Source organism: Pteronotus mesoamericanus, unplaced genomic scaffold (assembly GCF_021234165.1).
Source record: "Pteronotus mesoamericanus isolate MK-2021 breed Mesoamerican mustached bat unplaced genomic scaffold, CSHL_Meso_final contig_20, whole genome shotgun sequence".
Lineage (NCBI taxonomy): Eukaryota > Metazoa > Chordata > Mammalia > Chiroptera > Mormoopidae > Pteronotus > Pteronotus mesoamericanus.
The window spans coordinates 55233796-55257770 of record NW_026555085.1 but is presented as its reverse complement, the minus strand read 5'-3'; the positions used below and the strand labels follow the sequence as shown (position 1 = coordinate 55257770).

Below are 23975 nucleotides of genomic sequence, written 5' to 3'. Positions count from 1 at the left end.
TCTTTTTCATCTAAATTACATGACTTATAAATAATACTGACACTGAAGGGACAGCAGAACTTTCTGTGTGTGTGTGTGTGTGTGTGTGTGCGCGTGTGTGTGTGTGTGGTGGGCGTGTGTGCACACTCACAGGAAATGTGTCTTCCAACATAGTTGTGAGCAGTCTGTTCCTCTTCAAGGGAGATTTAGAAGTCTGCAACCATTCCAGTTTTGCCTCCACTTATTAGGAAGACCAGAATAAGCAGGATGGTTGCAAGATTTCAGGGAGGTTCTCCAGGTGTCTTAGACTTGGAGTCAATAGGCACAGTCACTGACCTAAAATAGTCCCAGTTGGACATTTTTTAAAATTCAGCAATGGCTTCTAAATGCAATACCCCCAGGTTCGGCAATGTAGGCTGGAGAGGCCCATTATAATGACATCTTTGTTTCCACGTCCTCATCAGTTTTATTCCTGATGGTTAGGCCCGATTAAACCCCATCCATGGGCTCAGGCCATCTTGGTCACTGGCTGGGAGCCCACTAATTCAGCATTAGATTTTCCTTACTTCTGGCCAGATTCTTGCCTTAGCAAGCCATTTCATGAGCTTCTGTGAGGTCCCTCTAGTGGCTCTTCTGGATGGGCCCCAAAATATTTATTGTCGAATACATATTTTTCCTTTGCTTCAACCAGTGTTTTCCAACTTTACCTGACTACCAAACCCATTTTTTCATATTACATCTGTTAATATGTAATATACTGTAGTAAATGCTGCTTTAGAAAGATAAGCTATTTTAAAATTGAAGTATGTAGTTACTAGTAACATATTGTTACTATTGATATTTGTTGTCAGGAAATGAAATATTAAAGACTTGACATTAAGGTTCAGAAATAATGCCAATATTGCTAAAACTACTACTACTGTCATGCTTGAAACATTTCATACTTGTCATAGAAATACCGTTCTTACTTCACAGTGAGTCCAGAGTTTACCAGGACAGTAAGATAGCTCTTGGGTGATACTTTGTTATTTCAGTTTCTTTTCTGTCAAATGACCAAAATGTCAACTTGTTATTTTATTTTTGACTATCAAAATAATAGCAATCAGAAATCATGGGTTTTGGAAAGGTTTAAAATTGTTTCTTTCTAAAGAAGCAAATTGGCTGCACTATTAAAGCTCCACTTTTGTGTTATTCAGGTGTGCTCACTAACGTTAAATAGTTTTATTTCCCCCAATCTGTTTCTCATGGCTTCTGCATGATTCTACTACACACAGTTTCTAAAGACCAGAACCTTAGAAATCATCACTGCTCTGTCTAGTCCCTAAGCCTTTGGTTCTGACTCAAAATAGAGCCCCATATCTGTCCCTTTCTCCAGTTTCACTGCTGCGTCCTTCATCCAAGCCTCTGCCCTCTCTCCTCAAGGCCAGTGCAGGCCCCTTCACTGGGCCCCCTGCTCCATTCTTTCCCACCATGGACTGTCTTCCAGGTAGAATTAAGAGGAGTTTTGTTTTGTTTCAATAGAGATCATAATTGTTTCTAACCCTCCATTGATTTCCTTAGCACTTCAAATAAAAATCAGACTCTTTCTTGGCTTAGTGGCCTAGCCCTGGCATAACTCTCTGCCCTCGCAGCTGTCCGCTCCCTTACCACCCTGGCTCACACTGGTCTTACTTCTAGTTCCTTGAATGCGCTGAGCTCATCCTGGAGAGCCCAGCAACCCCGCTCCTCCCCTCAACCCCTGACACTCCAGCTGCTCTCACATAACCCTGTTTTATTATTTTCTCACGACCTAATCACTCTCTGAATTTATTTTGCTCATTTATTTGTCTGTAGGTCCTTCCCAAAAATGTGAACAAAGTCTCTGTTGGTTCACTGTTGTTCCTAGCATCTGGAGTCGTGTTGGCACGTAGGAGCTGAGAATATGATTAAGCAAAAAACAAAAGGCAATAATCTGGAAGTGTTTGCTGTTTTGTTTCCTTTTGACTTCTGGTGATAATTTTGATACCTGATTATAACAAAATCAAATGAACCTCTTAAAATTTAGAAACCTGTTTAAAGAAACATTATTGAAGCATACAAAGTCTGTGAACTTAATCCTTGTTAAAGATTTGTTTAAAAAAATGTTTAATCCTTGGTTAGTAAAGGCTTATCCTGTGATCTTGAATTAAATCATTGGACACCTCCTATAACTGACAGTGATTAACATTACCATAATCTAAATTATTTTTGTGTTGTATATTCAGCCCTTAAATGCCTCCTTTAACCCCCAAATTTTAAATATCCTCATTGGTACTATCAGCATAGTCACAAACTGTTTTAGAGCCTAGTAAAGGGTGCGCCTTTACCGGGAGATCTTACATATCTAGCATGATTGATTAATTATATGTAAAATAGAAGAAGCTAGGCTTGTCAGCAAATAGCAGCAGCAAGGTCAAAATGGTAGGCATACAGGAACAACAGGGAATCCTCAAATTCTTCGTGAGAGACTGAGGATTTCAGACTGCTTTGGGATTTCATTCATTAACGTCCTCTGTCTGGAGTTCTGTTAAATAGATTTTTAAGTAAGTGATTACTCTTGCTGTCTCATGAAACAGTGGCAGGTCTATGAGATGAGTACGCAGATCTATATTAATGAGAATGTGGGTATGTCTACATGGGAGCAAACAATAGGAGATGATTAAGAATGTTTTAACTTGCTCTAAACAGTGTTTCTGAGCATAATATGTAAAAGATTGGAATTATTTGATTTTCAGATTGAAGACTATGATGTGATAGCTAGCATGATAGGAGCCAAGTGTAAAAAACTGCGTACCCTGGATCTGTGGAGATGTAAGAATATCACTGAGAATGGGATAGCAGAACTGGCTTCTGGGTGTCAGCTTCTGGAGGAACTTGACCTCGGCTGGTGCCCTACTCTGCAGAGCAGCACCGGCTGCTTCACCAAACTGGCACGCCAGCTCCCAAACTTGCAGAAACTCTTTCTTACAGCCAACAGGTCTGTGTGTGACACAGACATTGAAGAACTAGCATGTAATTGTACCAGATTACGGCAACTGGACATATTAGGTAAGGATACAATATATAAATTTTTTTTAAGCCTTGACATAAAAGCCAAACTCAGACTTTTTGCAAGGAAAAAAAAGAACCTTATTGGATACAATAAAAATTTTGTCTTGATAAGAGCGCTTGGTTTGATATGAAGGGCAAGATAGGTTCATTGATATGGAGATTAATTATATCTGTACTTGAGTCACAGGATTTTATTGTTGAACCCATCAGAAAACTCTTAACTAACCATTAATTTTTGGCCTAGTAAGAAGAGTGAATTTATATGAGCTATGTTCTCCATTTTTATTAAGGACATTTAAGAAATTAATCCATTTTTATAATGAATTCAAGATACACACACACACACACACACTGCCCACCCCACCCCCACCCCACCCCACTTCTTGATGTTGAACTCTTGATTTAGAAATAGTGTAAAATCTCCATTCCTAATAATTCTAGTTTTTAGAAATAGTGCTACCCCAAGGCAAATCTAAGGAAAATCCATTCCAGTTCTGGGATTTTTTTGTGTCTTTAATACAATTTCTCAGTCAGGAACCCTGTGAATTTTTGTTACTACTTCTTACCTTCGCCAGAACCACTAGCAATGCCACAGCTGTAACCGCCCAGACAACTGTTACTTTGTGAACCTACCTAGCACTTGCCCTGTGTTGTCTGGTAATCTGTTAGTACTAAGAGATTCGTCCGTGAAATTCTAATTGCATTTTTTCCTGTTTATTAAACATTCAACAAAAGGAAAACCTGAAGATTTTCAGCACCTGTGTTTGAGATTTTAATTTAAATCTCTTCACAGTCCAGGTTTATGATAACATTTGTATGTTTCTTATATAGTTGCATGTTACTTATTTAAGATACATGTAGGCAAAAATTCTGCCTAAAAACTTAGGGAGAAATTCTTACCTATTATGTTATGCACACTTTGGGCCAGATACTTCATCTAGGTCATATATTTTTGTTAATTTTCCTAGCTCAGGGAGTTGGACATCATTGTCTTTTTCTAGATGAGGGCAGTTAATATATAGCAGAGCAAGAATTCAAATTCATGGTTATTGGCTCCAGTCAGTACCATTTTTTCGTAACATTGAATCCACTTACCTTGCTTGTTTCTTTTCCTTCCTATCCACCTTAACCCTTGAGTTAGCCTAGAGAAATGTTTATAAGAGAAATATTTTGAAAAGTTAAAGAAAAAGTCATGAATTCACAGGGAGAATGAAGATGACCAGGGCCTTTTAAAATGGATTGATTGCAGCAGGCCTCACTTCAGAGGAATAGTGCTATTTGTTGCTTAAAACCTGTTTTACAACTCTCCCCAGGAAGGAAGGGAGGGAGGGAGGGGAGAGGAGGGAAGAGAAGACCTCACCCACGAGGGGTGAAGAGAAGCTAGTCTGAAGTAGGTGCTGGAGAACCACAAAGAAGTCTTTAACACTGATCCTAAGACAACAGCACAGTTGTGATGAACAAGGGATTGGTTGCCAGGTGGCCTCACTTTGGCTTGTATATAGTACTTGATTGAGATATAAAAGAAAAATAGGTAAGAGGTATAATGACTTTTTGAAAATATTTGTAACTTTCATGGGCATAAGAAGAAGGAACATTATCTGTTATGCCAAAACTAATTACAGATGGAAGATAGCCATCATGCAAATATGTTGGAAAATCACATTAATTACATTAATAATAATGTAAACTGCAATTTATTGTATGTTTTCATATTTTTCTGAGCATACTGTATATTAACTGTCTTAATCCTCACAACAGCCTTATGAGGTAATTATTAGTATTATCCACAAATGAGTAAACAGGCTGGAGCAGTTTCAGTGACCGCCCCTGGGTCTCCTGGCTAATGAGAATCTGGGTTTGAACCTGAGTCTATGCTTCTAACCATTGTACTACATTTCATATACTTTTACTGTTGTTTTGGTTTCCTTTCATACTTAATTATTAGAATCTTTATTTTTTTTTAAAGAATTCTTAGTTAAACCAAGCAAACTGAAAACATAATTGTGTGATTTAAGTGAATAATAAAACAAAAGCACAAAGTGCCCTGGAAAAAGGAGCCTAACCTCGTTCAGTCTTCAGTCTCTAACTTCCTTCCAGGCATCCTCCTAGGAACTCCTATTTTGTCAGGAAACTCAGATTGTGATGACCAAGACGGGCAATTAGAAAATAATCACAAGTCTAGGTGGAAAACACCACATGGCCAAGCGTCTTAGTTGAGATTCTATGGTCTTATATAACAGAAACCCACTCGAGGTAAGCATAAGAAAAAGAAAACTATTGAGAAGATACAGGTGTCTCAGATCCCGTGGGTAGGAGCTAGTTATGGTCAGACCTCAGGAGGCACTGGGAAACCATCGAAAGGCAAGAAAGCTCTTTTCTGTTTTTCTTCCACTTCCTGTCCTGCTCTTGCCTCTGCGCTCTGCAGTTGTATGCCTTGTTCTTTTGTCATGCTTGTCATCTCTGCTTCTCTGGGTACACGTGGCCAAATATAACAGACCCAACCCAGTTTTCCGTGTCTCTAGTGCAGGAGGTCTGGGGACACTGAAGGCTTTACTGAATTCCAGTTAAGGATTTTCAGGAGAATCTGCATTGGTTTGGTGAGGGGCCAGTCACAGCCTCAGTAGCCCTAGAGTTACAGCGTCCGGAGCCCATGCCAGGGAGGGGCGTAGAAAGGATTTCTTAGAGAGAAGACATGAGTTACCATTTCAGGAACGTTCATCCCCATCTCAGTAGAGTTAAATAGGTAGTACAATTGTGACTTTTCCCCCTAGGGAAAGCTGTGGTTAAAGAAAGGTATGTGACAACAGATGACATCTTAAAGCCTAGTGATAATTTAGCTTCCATCTGAATGTCCCATAATCGCTTCAGATTTAACATGGACTAAGTAGTGCTCATCACCTATCATCTGGCTTCCACTACTGCCGCTTTTTACCCACTATATACTGTAGGACTTACCAGGTTGTGTTGAAGTTATTTGCTTTCATCCCTGGTCACTGAGCTCCTTGCATCTCTAGTGCTAAAAACAGAAGTTTATACAGGGTAGTTGCTCAGTAATTGCATTGCATGGAATTAGAGGTTGAATCATTGTAAGCATTGCTGCCCGATTTGACCCACGGATTATGGGAAAAGATTCAAACAGCTTTGAACTGGGGCGACAGAAATAGAAACGTCTGGAGGAACTGATTGGAAGCGGCAGGAGGTAGGAATGAAGATAGTGGGTAGAGTATTGACAGAAGATGCCAAATTGCCTGGGAGAATTCAGTTTGCGTTTGTTTACAGGACTGTTTCAATATGAAGTCTTTTGTTTTTAAGAAATATTTTTTAATTTTTAAAAGGCAATTTATTTTAAGTTTATTTTAAACAATAAATAATAAAGGGACTCTTTATCAGATCATTATATAAATATTATTTAAAGTGTTTTATGTGGTTTTGTTTTTTTAAACAGGAACAAGAATGGTAAGTCCGGCATCCTTAAGAAAACTCCTGGAATCATGTAAAGAGCTTTCCTTACTTGATGTGTCCTTCTGTTCTCAGATTGATAATAGAGCTGTGCTAGAATTCAACATGAGCTTTCCCAAAGTGTTCATAAAAAAGAGCTTTACTCAGTGACTTACTATATGTTCTATAATAAAATTAATGTGCTTTTGTAGGATTTTATCTTAGGGTTGGTTTTGTTTGTGTTTTGTGTAGTTTCTATAATGGTGGGAATGTCTTAACCCATTAAGACATTTGTAGGTTTTAAAGAAAAATATGAAATATTATGAAATACAGATAGGTATTGCCAAATACATGTGTTAATCCATAAGAATATGATTTTCATTGAGCATATTTATCACTTGGATGGCATTGATAGAACTCCCTTGGTAATTTCCGTTTAGCATGTTATTACATTGCAGATTAATCACTTCCAGTTGAAGATTAGGTGGAGGCTGCACAACTGAATGGATTATGGAAAATGGCAATTTCCTTTATACTTGCATCAGTGTCCAAAAAATGCTGTTGGACCTATAGTTTGAACTCAGAGCTCAAAAAATCCATTGCAAATTTATGTGAGAATGGAGATCTTGCTTATTTCGTCTTACCAAAAGGTGCTACCTCACCAAGAGGTAAGATAGCACAAGAAGTATATAAAGCAGCTTGATGTCACTTCATAATTCAAACGATGTTACTTGTCATCAAAAGTACCTATGTTTCATATATAAACACTGTTTTGCTCCACTTACAGGGCTTCTGATTCAGTAGAATTTGCATTTCAAATAAGTAGCCAGACAGGTGATGCTGCTGCTGCTGCTGGTTTGGACCTCTCCTTGAGTCTGGAAGCTTTTCCTGAATCCCAGTGAATCCCACATACAGTGGGACTGTTTTCCTTATTTTGCGCTGTTTCAATTTTTGGTTGAATTCATCACAAAGCATAATTAAGTCTGCAACAAAAGCTGAATTCTAAAGCGCTTCAGGGGCTGAGTGTATATCTCATTCAGAAGAATTTAAATATCAGCTCTGAGCTCAAAAACAATGAAACTACCACTTCTAAACCAACAAACTGCTAGTTGACACTACTGGTTCAACAACACAAGATTGAGTCAAATATATGCCACAAAGTATCCACTGATGAGTAATACAGTATATAACCATAGATATTAACACTTCACATTTGTACAAGCTTTGTAAATTTGACTAACTAAGCCTACTTTTTGTTCCACACATTTTTTTCCATCACCAGTTCTAACACATTTTAGCAGATTCTACTTCAGTTTGTGCTGAAATCGTGCTTGCTTAACTTTTTAGAAAATATTCTTACCTGTAATTGCTCCACATATACTAGTCATACAAACGAACTCTTCAGATGCTTCCGCCTTGGCATTGACTTATCAAATAAACAACAATCACTAGGCAGTATAAGTAACATCTGTTGACTCATCAAGAGCCAAGGAAAACCACTCAGAATCATTTGCCTTTTTTTTTTTTTTTTTTTGAGTTGATGGTCCCCAATGTTCTCAATTCTTTCAAGCAACTGTTCTTGCCAAAAGGCTAATAGTCTTAAGCAAGTTTACTTTGGACAAATCTCTTCAGCTAATGAATCAAAAACAATTTAATTAATTCCCCATTGGTAAAATTGGCTTTCTTTGCTTGGCTGACAAATGAGCCACTCAGAAATTTACTTTGCAGCTTTAGTTTTATATTTGTAAAGAAATTTTGCTGTGATGATATACCTTGTTTTAAATTTTCTAATTTCTCTGGCCACTGCATTCTATAAATTGAGAATATTGTGAAGAGTACTTAGCTTGGTAATTCCAGTGTAAATACAGTATTCTTTCAGAACAGCTACAGTGTCACTGCATGTTAAACACAATGTTTTGCCATCTAACTCAATGAGAATAATCCATACCTCGCTGTGCCTTAAACACGTGTCACTTGAAGTTTGTTCTCTCACTCTCGTGTTCTGACATTATGAGTATGCACTGGTAATCAAAAACTTAAAAATATTGTGGTATGACAATCTGTGACATTCAAAATGCTGGTAGTTATAACTGCCTCACTGTAATTTGCAATGTGCTAATAAGCAGCAGTGCAAAACAATGAAAGCACCACGCTGGTCTCTGTTGCTGTTACTCAACTCTGCCTTTGTAGTATCGAAGCACCCATAGATGATACAGAAAATGAATGAGTGCGGCCATGTTCCAATAAAAGTCTATTCACTTACAGACACTAAAAGTTGCATTTTGTATAATTTTTATGTGTCACAAAATAGCCTTCCTTTGATTCAATTTTTTGTTTAACCATTAGAAAATGTTAAAAAAGAAACACCGTATAGACTGGATTTGGGTTGTGGACAGATTTGTAACTTCTGTTCTAGAATATTTTCAAATCAATTAGTAGACCCAGATTTGCCCATTCCTAATTTTATAATCCACTTCAAACCTGTTTTCAGCCTTTATCTTTCTCATTTTACTATTTATATTTTAAAATGAAGAATTTTATTGACGTAGAGAAAATCAGACTTGTTACCATAACAAAAGAAAGTTTTGAATATTTTCTTTATTGAGGTATATTTGACAATTGTATATATTATATACATTTATACTAAGAATTGTATACACTAAGGTGTGCAATTTAACGCTTTGATATACATTTACATTGTGAAATAATCACCACATTCAAGCTAGTTAACGTTTATTTCTTCAGATAGTTACCATTTTTTTTTGGTGGTGACACTTAAGCTCTACCCTCTTAGCAAAGTTTAAGTATACAATAAAGTATTATTAACCTTAGCAACGTTGTTATCCATTAGAAGTCCAGAACTTACTCATCTTACATAACTGAAGTTTTGTACCTTTTGACCAGCATCTCCCCATTTTCTCCTCCTCCAGTCCCTTGTAACCACCATTATACTCTCTGCTTCTAAGCATTTGACTATTTGAGATTCCACATAAAATGAGATCATGCTTTGTCTTTCTGTGTCTGGTTTATTTCACTTGGCATAGTGTTCTCCAGGTTCTTTTGTATTGTTACAAATGTCCAATATCTCCTTTTTAAGGCTGAATAATAATCCATTATGATGGAGTATATAAAATGGTAAACATACACATGTACACACAGAGACACAGACCACATTTTCTATATCCATTCATCTGTTGACATTTAGGCTATATGTTTACATATTTTGGCTATTGCAAAATAATGCTAAAATGAATGTAGGAGTGCACATATTTCTTTGAGATCCTGATTCTTTCCATATATTCCCAGAAGTGGGATTGCTGGCTCATATGATACTTTTAGCTTTAATTTTTTGAGGAACTTCCATAATATTTTTCCTAATTGGTGTTTACATTCCCACCCACCGTGTACCAGGGTTTCCTTCACAAGAGTGAATGTACAGCCTCTCCATTCAAATTTGAAGCCAAATGACCCATTGTTATTAGTATTGTCAGCTGACATAAATTTTTTAATAATTATTTGTCTTAGCATTTTGGTAAAGTAAAATTATCTTTTCAGTGGCTAGTAATAGATGACATGTCCCTGACACTGTGAGCATAATTACAGGATACTCTCAATTTAAATTGCTTGAAATAAGGCCCTAAAAGTACACAACATATAGCAGAAAACATTCTTCCTTTCCCTTGGAGTGACTTGCTTTGAGCCAATACGTGAGAAAGATAAACTGATTTCTTTGCAGAAGGATTATTTTTTGGTGCTTCCCAGGAATAAACTAAAGACTGAAAACTTGTATTTACAAGCATAATAATACTAACCAAGGAGTCAATAAAAATTACATTTGGTTACCATATATATTAGTAATGAATGTTTGGCTTTTCATTTTTTTACTTTAAGGTATTAAAAGGATGTTATTAATGACAGTAATTTTCATTCTCAAAGCCATTTATCACATTTATCAGTGCTGCATCTAGTTCCCCACTTTTAGCACACTTAATATTGGTACTTCAGAAGAGCTTTTCTTTTGGCCACTGTGAAAGTTTTGTCAATGACCCTTAACAGAATATTACTATTGCCAAAGCACTGTTCTAGCAGCTATCATTTTATACTTGGAGCCTAGTTCTCTAGCGGTACATTAATGTCAATAAACAAATGAGGTGATGATTGGCAGCAATAGCTACAGGTCAAAAGGTAAAAGATACTTTAATGAAAGATAGTGATTTATTATATATTTTTTATAAATATGGATAGAGGCCAAGATTTTTCTTTTGACACATGGAAATAATAAAGATTTTTGCCGATAAATGAGTTATTTGGCTTGAATTTTAGTACATGTGAATACTATTAATAGTTTGAAAGGAAAAAGGTAATTATGTCCAAACTGATGTTTTAGGAGGAAGGAAGATTATTATCAATGTATTTGGTAAAGTAAATTAGTGCAGTCTTAGCTAAGAAAATTTTAAAGAAAAATTTAAAAGCAAAGCAGTCATATAATCAGATAAATTGAGTAGATAGCTCTTTCTGTTTCAAGTGAGAATCTGTACAGACAACTGAGATGTTTTAAATTTTGTTTGTAGAAAAATGCTGTTCAATATCTAATGGTTTTTATTGTTTGATGTATTCTGTACTTTAGAATAATAAGATAAGCTTGCGTATCTCATTAGCTCACTTTGAAAATTGATCATGTCAGGACACTGCTGTACATAATGGAAGCTTTGGGTAAATAGGTTTGTGTCACAGCCTCTGTGAAATAAGATGAGGATCAGCCGGGGAGATGAGCCGTCATCTGTGTGCTGAACACCAGCAGTCCATCCTCATGCTATGAAATGACATCAGCTCAGATGCATTTTCGACTCTAAAATTACACAAGTCTGCAATTAAACTATAAACTGACTTCATACTGTAATTTATTCTTTCTGCTTTCTCTGTAATTCCGCCAAATGGGATTTATTTACTTGAAAGTTTGGTTTGTCACATAAAACAAACCAAAGTCTGATGCAGTGTTTTCCCACTTTTACTTGTAATGTATCATGTACTGTGGTATTTATTTGCTTTTTGTTAGAAGCCAATTCCTGCATTACTAATTAGCTCCTAAGTTGTCCTATAGTTCTTAGTCATGCCCAGACTACATTTGGTGAGCTAGAATGGAATAAATAACAACAGATAAGACGCATTCATCCGTCCACTATATACTGACGACAAAGATGTATTGACATCTGTATGCTATGTGCAGGTTGGGGTGGGGGTGGGTTTACAGAATGCATATCAATAACCGCAGAGCAATTTTCAGAAATTGTTATGTGCCAAGAAAAAATTCTGTGGTGAAATAAGTATGGGATACAATGGACTCAACCAAGGCAGGTTTCTTTACTGCTGAATTTCAGAACCTTTAACATCTAATGGACACTGTGAAGGTGGGGTGAGTTAAGGTCTGTAGTGTTTCCTAATTTTTGGTGGGATGCTTGTCAACATATTTTAAAAACTTAGTTTCAGACCACAGTTTGTAAAATGCTTCTAGTATCATATGGTATATTATGAAAGGTATTCACTACAGTAACTTTTAATATACTTTCTAAAGATTATACATTGTAATTCATTTCTAACAAAGATATTTTTAATTTATAATTTAAGAAGACTAGAAAGTTCACTAATACTTTGGCGATGTAGTTAAGAAAAGTATTTCTGAGCATGATTACTTTTCATTTTGGCGCATAATTTCTAAAACTCAATTTTTATTCATATATTAGACTTTTAGAATTTGTCTTTACCTTTCTGTGAAATATGAACTATAGTTTGGAAATGCATAAAGTCATTGGGAATGCATAAAGCAACTTCTGTACCATCTGATGAGTTTTAATATTTGTATGTGGGATTCCATTCTCAAGTTGCTTTAATTTTTATATGTTGTGCTAGTCCATAAACTAAATTGTGTATGAATTTTAAAATGTAGAAATTTTAGATTAACTTCTGATCAGTGACTTGTAAATTTAATATGTATTTTTTTAAATTAGGTATAGTAACAACAATTTACTACTAGGATTTGTTTTTCTTAAGTCTGAGAATGAAGGAAGGCGGTAAGTTATTACAAGAATGATTGCCAAATGGATACTGTCATGTGAACCGTATTATATGCGTAGTCACATATACACATATATTTATTTCAGTCTCAAGAAAATACTTGTTGAATTATTTTGTTAAACTTTCTAGGGGGCAATTATATTTCTGTCTTATTATTATGTTCTATTGAGTATTTATAAATTGCTGCTAAGATTACAACAAAAGCTAGAGAATTGTTAATACTGGTACACCAGTTTTCTTACTTGAGATGTTTCTGCTGATAGATAACCCAAATAAAGAATTGATAGTGTTGAAGCCGTTCACTTGGTTTACAAGTCTTAAATCTATGTAGCACCTAGCATATGTTATCCTTAACAGCTTGTCTGCAGTGTGTCTGACCACATGTAACTACCCAGAAAAGAGAAACATTGTTCAAGGACGACTGTTCTGCTTCTCTCTTCCAAAATGTCCTCTGATATCCCCTCTCCGTACACTCCTGCTGAAGTGCAGGGTCTTACTCCCTAGTGCTTGTGCATTGGCTTTAGCAGGGCCTAGCGTGCGAGCCAACAGCGTTCCTGGATCATCCTCGGACCTCCTCCCTCAGTGCCTTCGGTCCTTCTAAGCCCCTGTAAGAAGACACTGGCCTCAGTGTAAAGTCTGTAGCCTTAAGTACTCCCTCAGAAGTCAAATTAGGCCATATTTTTTTTGTATGCTTTGAATATTATGTAGCAAATGTTAAAGAAGGTGTATTGTAGTGGTGCAGGGAGCAATGCTTAACCACTCACTCTGGTGGAGGGGAAAACCCTGGTTTGTAGTGCCTTCTAATTTTGTCTTGTAAATTCTCCCCCAGTGACTGATTTCAAGCTTCCAATGTGAAGTCACTCAGTGCTGAGTTGGGATGAGATGCACACACTTCAGTCTTTTGAGTTGATATAAACTGGCTCTAGTTCATTACCAGATGAAATTATTAAACATGGCTCTCAATATCTCTGAAAAAAATAGGAATAATAATCTTTAGCTAGATATCTCCCAGAGTTCATGTTATCTGTAGTAAAGTTGTCCCTCAAAATCTATGGAATTATTTCTTGCCACTGAATACATTAAAAGAATAAATTAAAATTTTCTAAACAAATAGCCAATAATCACTAGTAGATTTAAGAACAGTAAGAAGGAAAACTTTGAACAAAACTAATAAGCAAATTATTTTTGCTAATGTAAATCTGACATTGGTCATATAAATTGATAGAGCATTGTGTGTGTGTGGGATTGTAATTTTAAAACACATTCCCATATATTTCTGTGGACTTTGAAATTACATCCCCAGATAAATTGTGACATTTCCTTTCTGCACGTCAGTGCAATTTTACATTATGAAATTGTCATGTAGATTCATTACACCTATTTTCCAAACACAAATGACCATAACTCAAATACATACCTGTCATATACCAAAATCTAAACTGCATGAAAACATTCTATCACTAATGTTTATACAGGCACATTGACAAGATACGTACACATCTTTATGACACAGATTCTTTGGGGACCTCAGGATTTTTACTTTTGATATCTTTCTGACTCAGGTACCAAGTTTTTGGTTCAAATTTGAGAGCATGTATGTAATCAGGCTACAATGAATAATAAACCTCCAAACCTTCAATAGCTTTCCATAGTGTGTATTTCTCACTCATGTGGCATGTTGGCTACTGTAGGTTGGATGCTGTGGCTGTCCTCCAGGCAGCGGGTCGGGTTCAGGCTGCTCCATCTAGGATCCAGGCTGAAAGAGAAGGCCCTACCTGGGTTATGTTCTTCTAGTGCAGGTGCAAGAGAATTGGTAGCAGTGTGAAATGGCTCTCGAAGTATTTAAGTGGGTATACTACTCATTCAGCCTGTCACATTCTGTTGGTCAAAGCAAATCATGGGCCAAGCACAGTCACTAAGCAATTAAGACTACCCTTCATACAGGGAGCCAATATAAGTTGTAGCCAAAGGTGTTGGAAGAACTAATTCTGAACAGTAATACCCCAGGTGCCACAAATATGTGCACGCACTCTGAGGAGCCAGAGTATATCAAAATCATATGAAAGGAAATATCCTAATTTTTAAAAATGACAAATAGAAACCTAGTTTAATATTAGGTTTTAAAATATAAACCTACTTAATAGTTTGGTTCAGAATTTTTAGAAGGATCTTCACTCTCTGTATTTCACTTTTTGGAAAATAGAGAATTTTCTCAAATACCACTATACATGATTCTGTGGAAAATAAAAAAAAACAGGATAAACTAATGAGAACGTTCCTGGATAACATGGTGTGGTAGTGGAAACAATGGCGGGGAGGTGGGAGCCACGGAGAGTCCACAGTCAGGACTGTGCTACCTGTTTGGCTGTTGCTTAATTAACTTTTTGGAGTCTCAGTTTACTCATTTGTAAAGTAAGGAACTTGTTCCACCAGCTTCCTACAGTCATTCTTTAACATTATTGCCATCTAATTAACAAAGCATATTCTGCAATTTTTATTATAGTTTAACTCTTTGTTTTTCTTAGAAGTATCACAGAACAGTGGAATTTTAATTTTTCTTTATTCATATCCAACCCTCTTCAAAAACAGGTCTGAGATAAAGTAATAGACTACAGTCGTCTTTGTTTTTAATCTTAGTATTCAAATGAATACTTTTCAGTTACTCTGAGATTTGCTGGTTTAAACATTATATGTTAGAATGAACTGGGAGCTTGTTTAAAACGTAAATTTCTAGTCCCCAAGCCCCTAGAGATTTTGAGACTTAGATAGAACCCAGAAAACTGCATTTTTAACAAGCACCCAGGTGTCTAAACTAGTTTGAGCAGTACAAGCCCCATAGATTATTTTGGTAATAATAGTTTAAAATACCACATACTGGGATATTTTATAGTTAGTATGATAATTTAAAATTAGTTGTTAATACCGTGTTTCTCAATTACACATTCTTTATATGGAGTTTGTATGTTGTCTTCATAAACAATTTTTTTTGTTACCACATTTAGTATATTGGATGGTCATATATAAATTTTAGAAATGTGGAAACCAAAATATCTTAATATTCCTTTGAAGTGAAAGTGCCTTGATGGGTGGATTTACCACAAAATGAAATACCACAAAGCGAACTGTTGGATTAACACACCCAGCCTCCCTGCTGCTTTCCTTGTTTCTTACCATCTAAGCTCCACAGCCTTAATATACCTTACGAAACATACTTAGATGTCATTTCTCAGCTTGAAATGTTCCAGAATAAAAACCAATGCTCTTATCCCGGCTACCTGTAGGATCTTACCTCCCTAACTGACCCCCCCCCCCCCGCCGCCCCCACCCTCTGCAGCTTGCTCCTCCCTGAAATGTTCTGTCTTCACCACATCAGCTCTCACTGTCTTCAGGTCCCTGCTCAAATACTGCCTATTCAGAGAGACCCTTATCCATCCAAAATAAATCACTAGCCTTCCACCCATCAATCACTAGCCTTTGTACTCTGCTTTAATTTTTTTACAGCACTTAGGACAAATTGACATATTTTGTATTGATTTATATCTACCCCTTTATAATTTTTAGTTATATAAGCACAATAATACCTGGCACATAGTAGGTACTCAGTAAACACTTGAAGTATTTTTTTTTTAGATTATCTACAGCTTGGCTTGGCTTTATGATATAAAATAAGTAAGCTTTTAGAGGCAGTTTTATTTTCTCTGAATTTCTCATCTATTTTGAAAGTCACTTTAATGCATTTCAAATTCATCATCCCTTTTGCAAACTCCATCTTTTTGTAGTCTATTTTTAAATTATGTGTGATACTTTATTTTGAATTATGGCAATTTAAAGTTGATATTTTAGTTCAACATGTTTTAATTACTTAATTGAAATATGAAACTCCAACTATGAATTCAGTGTTGGTGAAAGGAACCAGATTTACATCCCCATAAAATGGAACACTTACCTTCATGTGATACATATATGGGGTAAGTATACAATTTCCTCTGCAAACTAGAAATCTTTATTAAAAACAAAGCTAAAAGGTAATTTATTCCTCAGCATCCTCTGATACATGCCCTCTAACACCAACATATGTACTGGTAGAGGTTTTTATCCCATATAAGTATGCCTGACTAACAGAACTGAGGTTATTTAGACAATAGATCCAACACACTTTGAAAACTAAAGGAAAAAAGTGGCTGTTGCAATGTTTACAACATTTTTTAGTAAAATAAAATTAGACCACATTAGAACAGCGCACTTATTTGGACATTTTCTCCTCCATGACCTGGACTTCTCTGCTTGTTACTTACTACCTGGGGTGGTGCCTAGAAATGTCCTGTGTGTCAGGATACTGTCAGATATAACAATTTGGGTCACCTCACCAGCTAAGGAATGGGGACCAGCTGAAGTGTTGGCTGCAGGCAAAGGGAATTTGGGATGGGAGGAAGGCAGTAGTATGAATACCAGCTCTGCTCAGGTGACAAGTTACAAAAACAAGGACTGTGATTGGCATGAATATTTACTTATTTTGTTATGAATGTGTGTATAGCAAATATCTTTTTCTTCTCATTTCATTATGTAAATCAGATGTATTACCATATAGTATTTAAGTATTCTTTACATCACAATATTTAAGGGACATCAAGAAGAATAAATATCACCTAAGAACTTTTTGCATCCTCTTCTGGGGAAAGGGTTAGTGTGGTTTTTGGTTGTATCATGTTAGGTAGGTGGAATTATAACCCTCTTATTCTCTTTACTTGGAGATTAATAATGGAGATTATTTGGGAATTAACATGGATTCAGGAGATGCATATGGAGGCCAAGTTGACAAGGAGTGCACTTGAGATGGTTAACTATGTGTCAACTTAGCCCCACAGACTGCTCAGATATCTGGTCTAACATTATTTTCGGTGTATTCTGGGTCTGGGTAACAGTTAAATTGGTGGACTTCAAGTAAAAGAATGCCCTCCCTAATGTAGGTGGGCCTTACTCAATCAGTTGAAGACCTGAATAGAACAAAAAGCTTGGCCTTCCTCCCAGCAGGAGAGAATTTTCCAGCAGACTATGTTCACACTTCATCTGCAACATTGGCTCCTTTTGGTCCTACTGCAGACTGCCTTTGGACTCAAACTGGAACATTGGTTCTCCTGGTCTCCTGGTTCAGCCTGTCAGCCTACCGTCCAGATTTTGGATTTTCCAATCTCCATGATCTCGTGAGCCAATTCCTTATAATATTGTACAATATAAATATATATTTATACACATACACATGCATACATACACATCCTATTGGTTCTGTCTCTCTGGAGAACCCTAATACACTCCTGAACAAGGCCAATACATTTGTGACCTATCAGTTATGAAGGAGGAAATAAAGATATTTTACTAACTGGATTCAAAATGTCAAAGCTACCGAAGTTTGCGTTACATATACTTTATTGGAGAGATCTAGTCATTCATTGGGTTTTAAGTGTTTACACTTTTCTATCAACATCTTGTTGCCTACATTACAAACATCTGCTTTGTTTTCTAATTAACATCACTTCTATAAAACTTTCGCTTTTTTATAAACTTGAGACCCAGAAAATTTCAATTAAATACTTTATCACTACAGACAATATTTGTAAACTCTACTAGTTAACATAACACTGATGCACAATGAAATTTATTTTCAACTTCATATATTACTAATAATTGTAAATGTTTTTCTTATAGTACAAAATATATTTGTTTATGGTGCTACCTAATATCTGTAGCCTGACTATAAGCTAGGAAGAAAAATTAAAATCAAATATGTTGGCTACTACATTAAATCAATTACATATGAAATTGGGCCTCAGAAGTACAAAATTATGAGATACACTCTCAGAATCATTTTAGAAACTTCTATGAGATATTGAAGCTCTGTAGAGCAGTTTACAAAACAACATACAAGGAATTAAAATATAGCATTAGTAGGCTTCCTTGCAAGGAAAAAAAAGCAACTTTTGAAGTTCTTTCAAGGACAAAAGATAATGGATGTTTTTATAGTTTGCATCTGGACTAACTCTATTAGCATCATTAGTGGTAATGTATTCCAGAAGCCATTTAATATAATTATGCAGATAATATTTTTTTCATTAAGAATGTTGTGGAATTTCAAATAAGTACATTTTTAGATGAAATCTTTTAATCTTCTAAGAGTAGTTTCCTATAAAGGTCTATTACCTCTACAGTTAAAAAAAAATAGGGGAACTGTAGGTTGAGACTAACAATCTTCACTTTTGTTATTTCTACACTTTTTGACATCATGGAGGGAACTGGAGAGTATTATGCTAAGTGGAATAAGCCAGGCAGTGAAAAACAAATACCATATCTCACCTGTAAGTGGAACCTAATCAACAAAACAAACAAATGACAAAATAGAGACAGGGAAATAAAGAACAACCTGACGGTGACTGGTGACTGGTGACTGGAGGGGAGGGGGAGGGGAATAATGGGAAAGAAGGGGAAGGAGCAGGCCAAGGAACTCAAATAGAGGACTCATGGCACAGACAATGGGGGGGGGGCGGACTGACTGTGGGAGTGGGGGGCATTGGGGCAGGGGTGAGCAATGGGGGAAAAGGTGGGACAACTGTCACTGAGTGACAATAAAAAATTGATATAACCTATTTCTTTAAGTTGCTAAGTCAAGATGGAAAAGAGAGCTCTCCACTTACCCTTTTTAGTTCTTAGACTAGATGTGTGTAAAATAACAAGCATTACTGTATTAAAAGTACATTAATTATAGTCAACATTTTTCTATTTAAAAAATTTTTTAAATTATTTTTTGCCTATTCAGCCACGTTTTAACCCTTCTGGAACCACCACCCTGACTTTCTTTGGGAAAAACCCCTCTCGGGCTCTCAGGACATAGTTCAGCTGGAGCGGATTCCTTGGTTTCAAAAGGTGGCATGTGAACTCCGGACTAATCAATCAAAGCACCGCAGTCCTTACACACAGGCACACATGCACGCACACATCCTGATCTTAGTTTAAAAAGGAAGGGCAATAAGACTAATTCTGGACCTCAGGTGGAACTCTTCAAATTGGGGAACCTTACAGTACAGAATACAAACCTAACATGACCAGGCCAGCAGCTCCAGTCACCAGAGGGAGCTCAGCTGCCAGGAGATCAAGACAGCCTGGTAGTCTTGATGATGCCATCTGTCCCCCAGGTCAAGTCATTTCAGAAGTTTATGTTGCAGGAGCCAATGAATTCCTTTTATGTTTTGTTTTGTTTTTGTTAAGCCTGTTAGATTCAGTTATTTGCAAATGAAAGAGTCCTACTAGTCATATAAAACTTTTTAAGTTCTTACGAACTAATTTGCTCATTTCCTATAAAGGGCAGGTTTCCTTAGTCTTTTCCAGTGTCCCCTCTTAGTAGTACCATCCTCTTGTTCCTGCCAGATCACAGCATCTCACTTCATTAAACAATGCTAAAACATTTTCTTCTGTTACTCTTTCTAGCTTTGAATTCCCCAACTAAGAATTCTAATTGAGTCAGCTTACACATAATATTCATATGGTTTAGTTGTGCTATAAATTGATATGTATCTGTATGCTTGGATTATAAACTGTGGCAATTATAAATAATACTGGTATCAGAGTAGCTCGGGGTTCCCCACACACTCAGCAACAACTGGATTGGTTGTTGGAAATTTTTCATTTAATGTAAAGTGCTTCATTGACATTTTATATACCTCAGGGGGCTGTGAGTCTAGCAGGAATGGCACCCCAAGAATTTTACTATGATGCAGAGCTGGTAAGACTTCCTTTTGTAAGGATTTTCTTAGGACTTTACCATAACAGTTCAAATATACCAGACCTAAAGCACAGACCCATCTTGTATTTTTTTTTTTTTTTTTAGTTATTTATTGCATTCGAACCACTTCACAATGTTTAGTTTAAAATAATAATGCATTATTATTCCCCATGATTCTGCAGATTGGGCAATGCTGTTCTTGCAAAAGCTCACTGCTGATTGCATTCAGCTAGCTGGTTGGTTGGGCTGAGTTTCAGTGAGGTGGTTGTTTGAGGCATGTCTCTCCTTTTCCTTCAGCGATTCAATGAGTGCAAAAATAAGAGTTTTAAGGTTTCTTAAAGCTTAGTCTTGCAAGCCATGTAGTTATTTCTGTGACTGCATTTTCCTGATCAAAGTGAGGACCAACCCAGTTTATAGCAGGACAAAAGTACAAAACAGTTTATTCTTGTAGTATTATTCATTATCACTAACCTACTTTTGCCCACTCCTCCATAGAACTGGTTGGTAGGGGGGTGTTGGCTGATAACTCTACCCCTCAAGGACAGGAATGGCAAAATCTCATTGCTGAAAGTGTGCAGGACAGGTCCTTTGTGGCCGTCTTTGGAAACGATCTATTTCACTGTTGTTTTTATTTATAACTGGAGAGTAAAACTAGCATGGCTTTTATTTCAAAATTCTTATGATGCATACAGTAGCCATGCTTCCTGAACCATTTAATACTTGTAAAAGTACTCAAAATGAAAAATAAATGCTTTTCATTGGAACTAAGTATTTCTGAAATGACAAGTATTAGGACACACAGTTAAGTACACACATATGCCAGGCTATTTTTTTTGGATTATATACAGAAATAAGCTGGAAATTGTATAGGTTTTGCTCTTGTTGAAAAAGGTAAAAAACAGTCCTGACTAGTGTGACTCAGGAGGTTGGGTGTTATCCTGCAAACTGGAGGGTCACAGGTTTGATTCCCAGTTGGGGCACATGCTGGTTGTAGGCTTGGCCCCTGGCCAAGGTCTGTACAAGAGGTGACCAGTTGATGTTTCTCTCTCATACTGGTATTTTTCTCTGTCTCTTTTCCTCTTTCTAAAAATAAATTCTTTTTTAAAAAGGGAAAACATAAATATTGTAATTATCCATTCTGTCTTTTAATCTCCTCTATAGATCTTTGGTGTTTGAAAACATAACTGTTTGGAAGAGCCATACATGCCTTGGGATGTGTATATTGCATTATACAACTTGAAAAGTGTAGCAGTGTATCCAAGATGCCTGACTTTTGCATTTGAGATATTTAACATTTTTTTCTATGACATGTGGTTTATTCATCAGTTCTACACAGAGATTTAAACCATTAAAATCTCTTAAGAATAAAAGTGTATAAAAATACAAAGAAATTCATGGGTGGGAAATACCGAATTCAGAATGTTGGTTATGTCTGGTGGGGCAGAGAGAAGTCATCAAGAAGCATAAAGGAGGAGCAAAGAACATATTGACAGTGTTTTATTTCTTATGGTGTGGTAGGAATGCAGCTACTTGTTATATTCTCCTTTAGATGAAATACTGCAAAATTATGAACAGAATTTTATACTTGATTAAGATAACATAATCCATGGGACCTGGGACTGTTTCAGAAATAATTTTAATGGTTTCTAAAAGGTTGCCTTACTACACAGATAATTCCGATAATTCAGTCGCCATGCAAGACCATTTCACAAAACTTTTTTCCTCTTCTTTCCAAATTAATTACAATAATGACAAGCACAGAGATAGGCAGCATGCAGCAGCTCCTCAACTATTCACATACATCTTCTGATTCGGAGCCAGCAGCCTCTCCAGCCCACTTAGTTGCATGCAAAAGGATTTTTATGTGGTGCATTTTGTAAAATATGGCAGGGGGTGAGGTGGGCTGGCGGGAGTATATCTATATGTGGGGGAAAAAAAAATGCTTGCAAAAGGATGCCAGAAAAGTTTAATTCCCTTAACTAGAGCTAACTCTTATTCTGACAAATATTGCAGAAAATAGTTTCTCTTTTTCCCCCAGCATCCACAAAGTATTAATTTCTAACAAACATTTTCAGGTGAAAAGTTATGTTTTGAATATTACTCAGGAAGCTAAAAAAAACCAACAAAAAACAAGGTCTGCTGGTTAGCTTGAGTTTAAATGGGAAGTGGAAAATAGAACCAACGTAAGGCAGCTAGCTATCTGTGGTATACAAAAGAGGAGAAAGTATGTGGAAGTCTGTTCTGTCTTTTAAGACAGCCTCAGTTACTTCATACTATATTCAAGAGAATATTGACATACTTGTATTCTTTTGGCCTCCATTCACATTGCCTTCCTTTTTTTTCCTAACTCAAGGTAATCCAGTATATATACCATTTGGATCTTTTGAACGCTAGAACATACTAAAGAGTGGCTTTTGCACTTTAGTTGGGAAGTAGTATTCATATAAAGAAATATCCCAAAATCTAAACCCTAGTAGTTTTAGTTGACATGTTAAGTAAGGAAAGTTTAGTTTATGTCTAAATTTCTTTAAAAGAGACTCCTTCCTCTAACTCCCTTAGAAGCAAAAAAAGATTGGGATAAAGATATGTGGTAGGAGACACAAGAAAGGAGGAGTGATATGGCTCAAGCAGGCCTCTTTTGGGAAGTTTCAAGAAACCTGGCTGCAGCCCTTCTAGAGGATTCTGGGCACTGTGGATAGTGCCTACCTCACATGAAAACTCTGATGCCTCTGATTTGTGTTCATTTTTTCTTTCTTCCTATTTTCTCCATCTTTGTTACAGAAACACCAATGAGGAAAGGGCCTAGGACGTGGTAGGTATTTAGTAACAATTTCCTGAATTGAAATTAAATTGATTTTTACTAGGGTCAGCCTTACAGCTGGGTTCAATAGATAAATGCTGCGGAAAAACCTGCTATTATGATGGCTTTATGATAATGTGTGTGTGTTTGAGAGAGAGAGACAGAGAGACAGAGACAAACTAGTGAAACTAGCACATCTGAAACGGAATACAATTTCTACAATTCTGTTCTCATCTCTGTTCCTGTCCAAATATAATCATGGTCTCACCATTTTTCCGTCTTCTGTTTAGCCCCTACAGCCATTCCAGCACCACTGTCTGCCTTCCTTTTCCAGACTACTCTGACCCCTCCGAGTCAGGACTACCCCACCCCGCTCCTAACCTCCCAGCTTTTCATCCTCACCAACCTATCGGATGCGGATGCGCTGCACCAACTCCCTTCCTGAAGCATGATTTTCATCGGATCACTCCTCTACAATGGCTCCTAATTGCCCTTTGAATCTAATTAAAACTTCTTCAAGACCCTCTACCAATTAACTCTGCACGCTGGCCCCCTCAGTAGCCTTCTCCTGCTGGTGGCGGTTGTGTTCTCCGGCCCAGCGGACCAAACCTGCTCACCCTCTGCCTTTTCCTGCTTCCCTGCCTCATACCGTGCCAGACGCCTCCTACCTAGAGTGCCCATTCCACTCCTTTCTTCTTCCTACCAAACCACACTCCATCTTTAAAAAAGAATGAGGGTGGGCGAGGGGCGGGGAGGCAGGAAGGAAAAGAAAAAGCTAAATTACCTTTCCCTTCCAAGGTTGATTATTCCAACTAAGACCTCTATGAATTAAATTTGGGTCTGTCC

General features: G+C 36.7%; 1 protein-coding gene across 4 annotated transcripts in view; it reads left to right on the top strand.

The window, feature by feature from the left end:
* The window catches only part of FBXL4 (F-box and leucine rich repeat protein 4), a 66449-nt gene extending 58464 nt beyond the window's left edge, over positions 1 to 7985 (top strand). For all 4 annotated transcript variants that reach the window (XM_054569741.1, XM_054569738.1, XM_054569739.1 and 1 more), the window contains 2 exons: positions 2733 to 3045; positions 6494 to 7985. In XM_054569741.1, coding sequence (XP_054425716.1) covers positions 2733 to 3045; positions 6494 to 6657 — 477 coding nt within the window. In that variant the 3' untranslated portion in view covers positions 6658 to 7985. The remainder of the gene's footprint in view (positions 1 to 2732; positions 3046 to 6493) is intronic.
* Positions 7986 to 23975: the final 15990 nt, after the last annotated feature.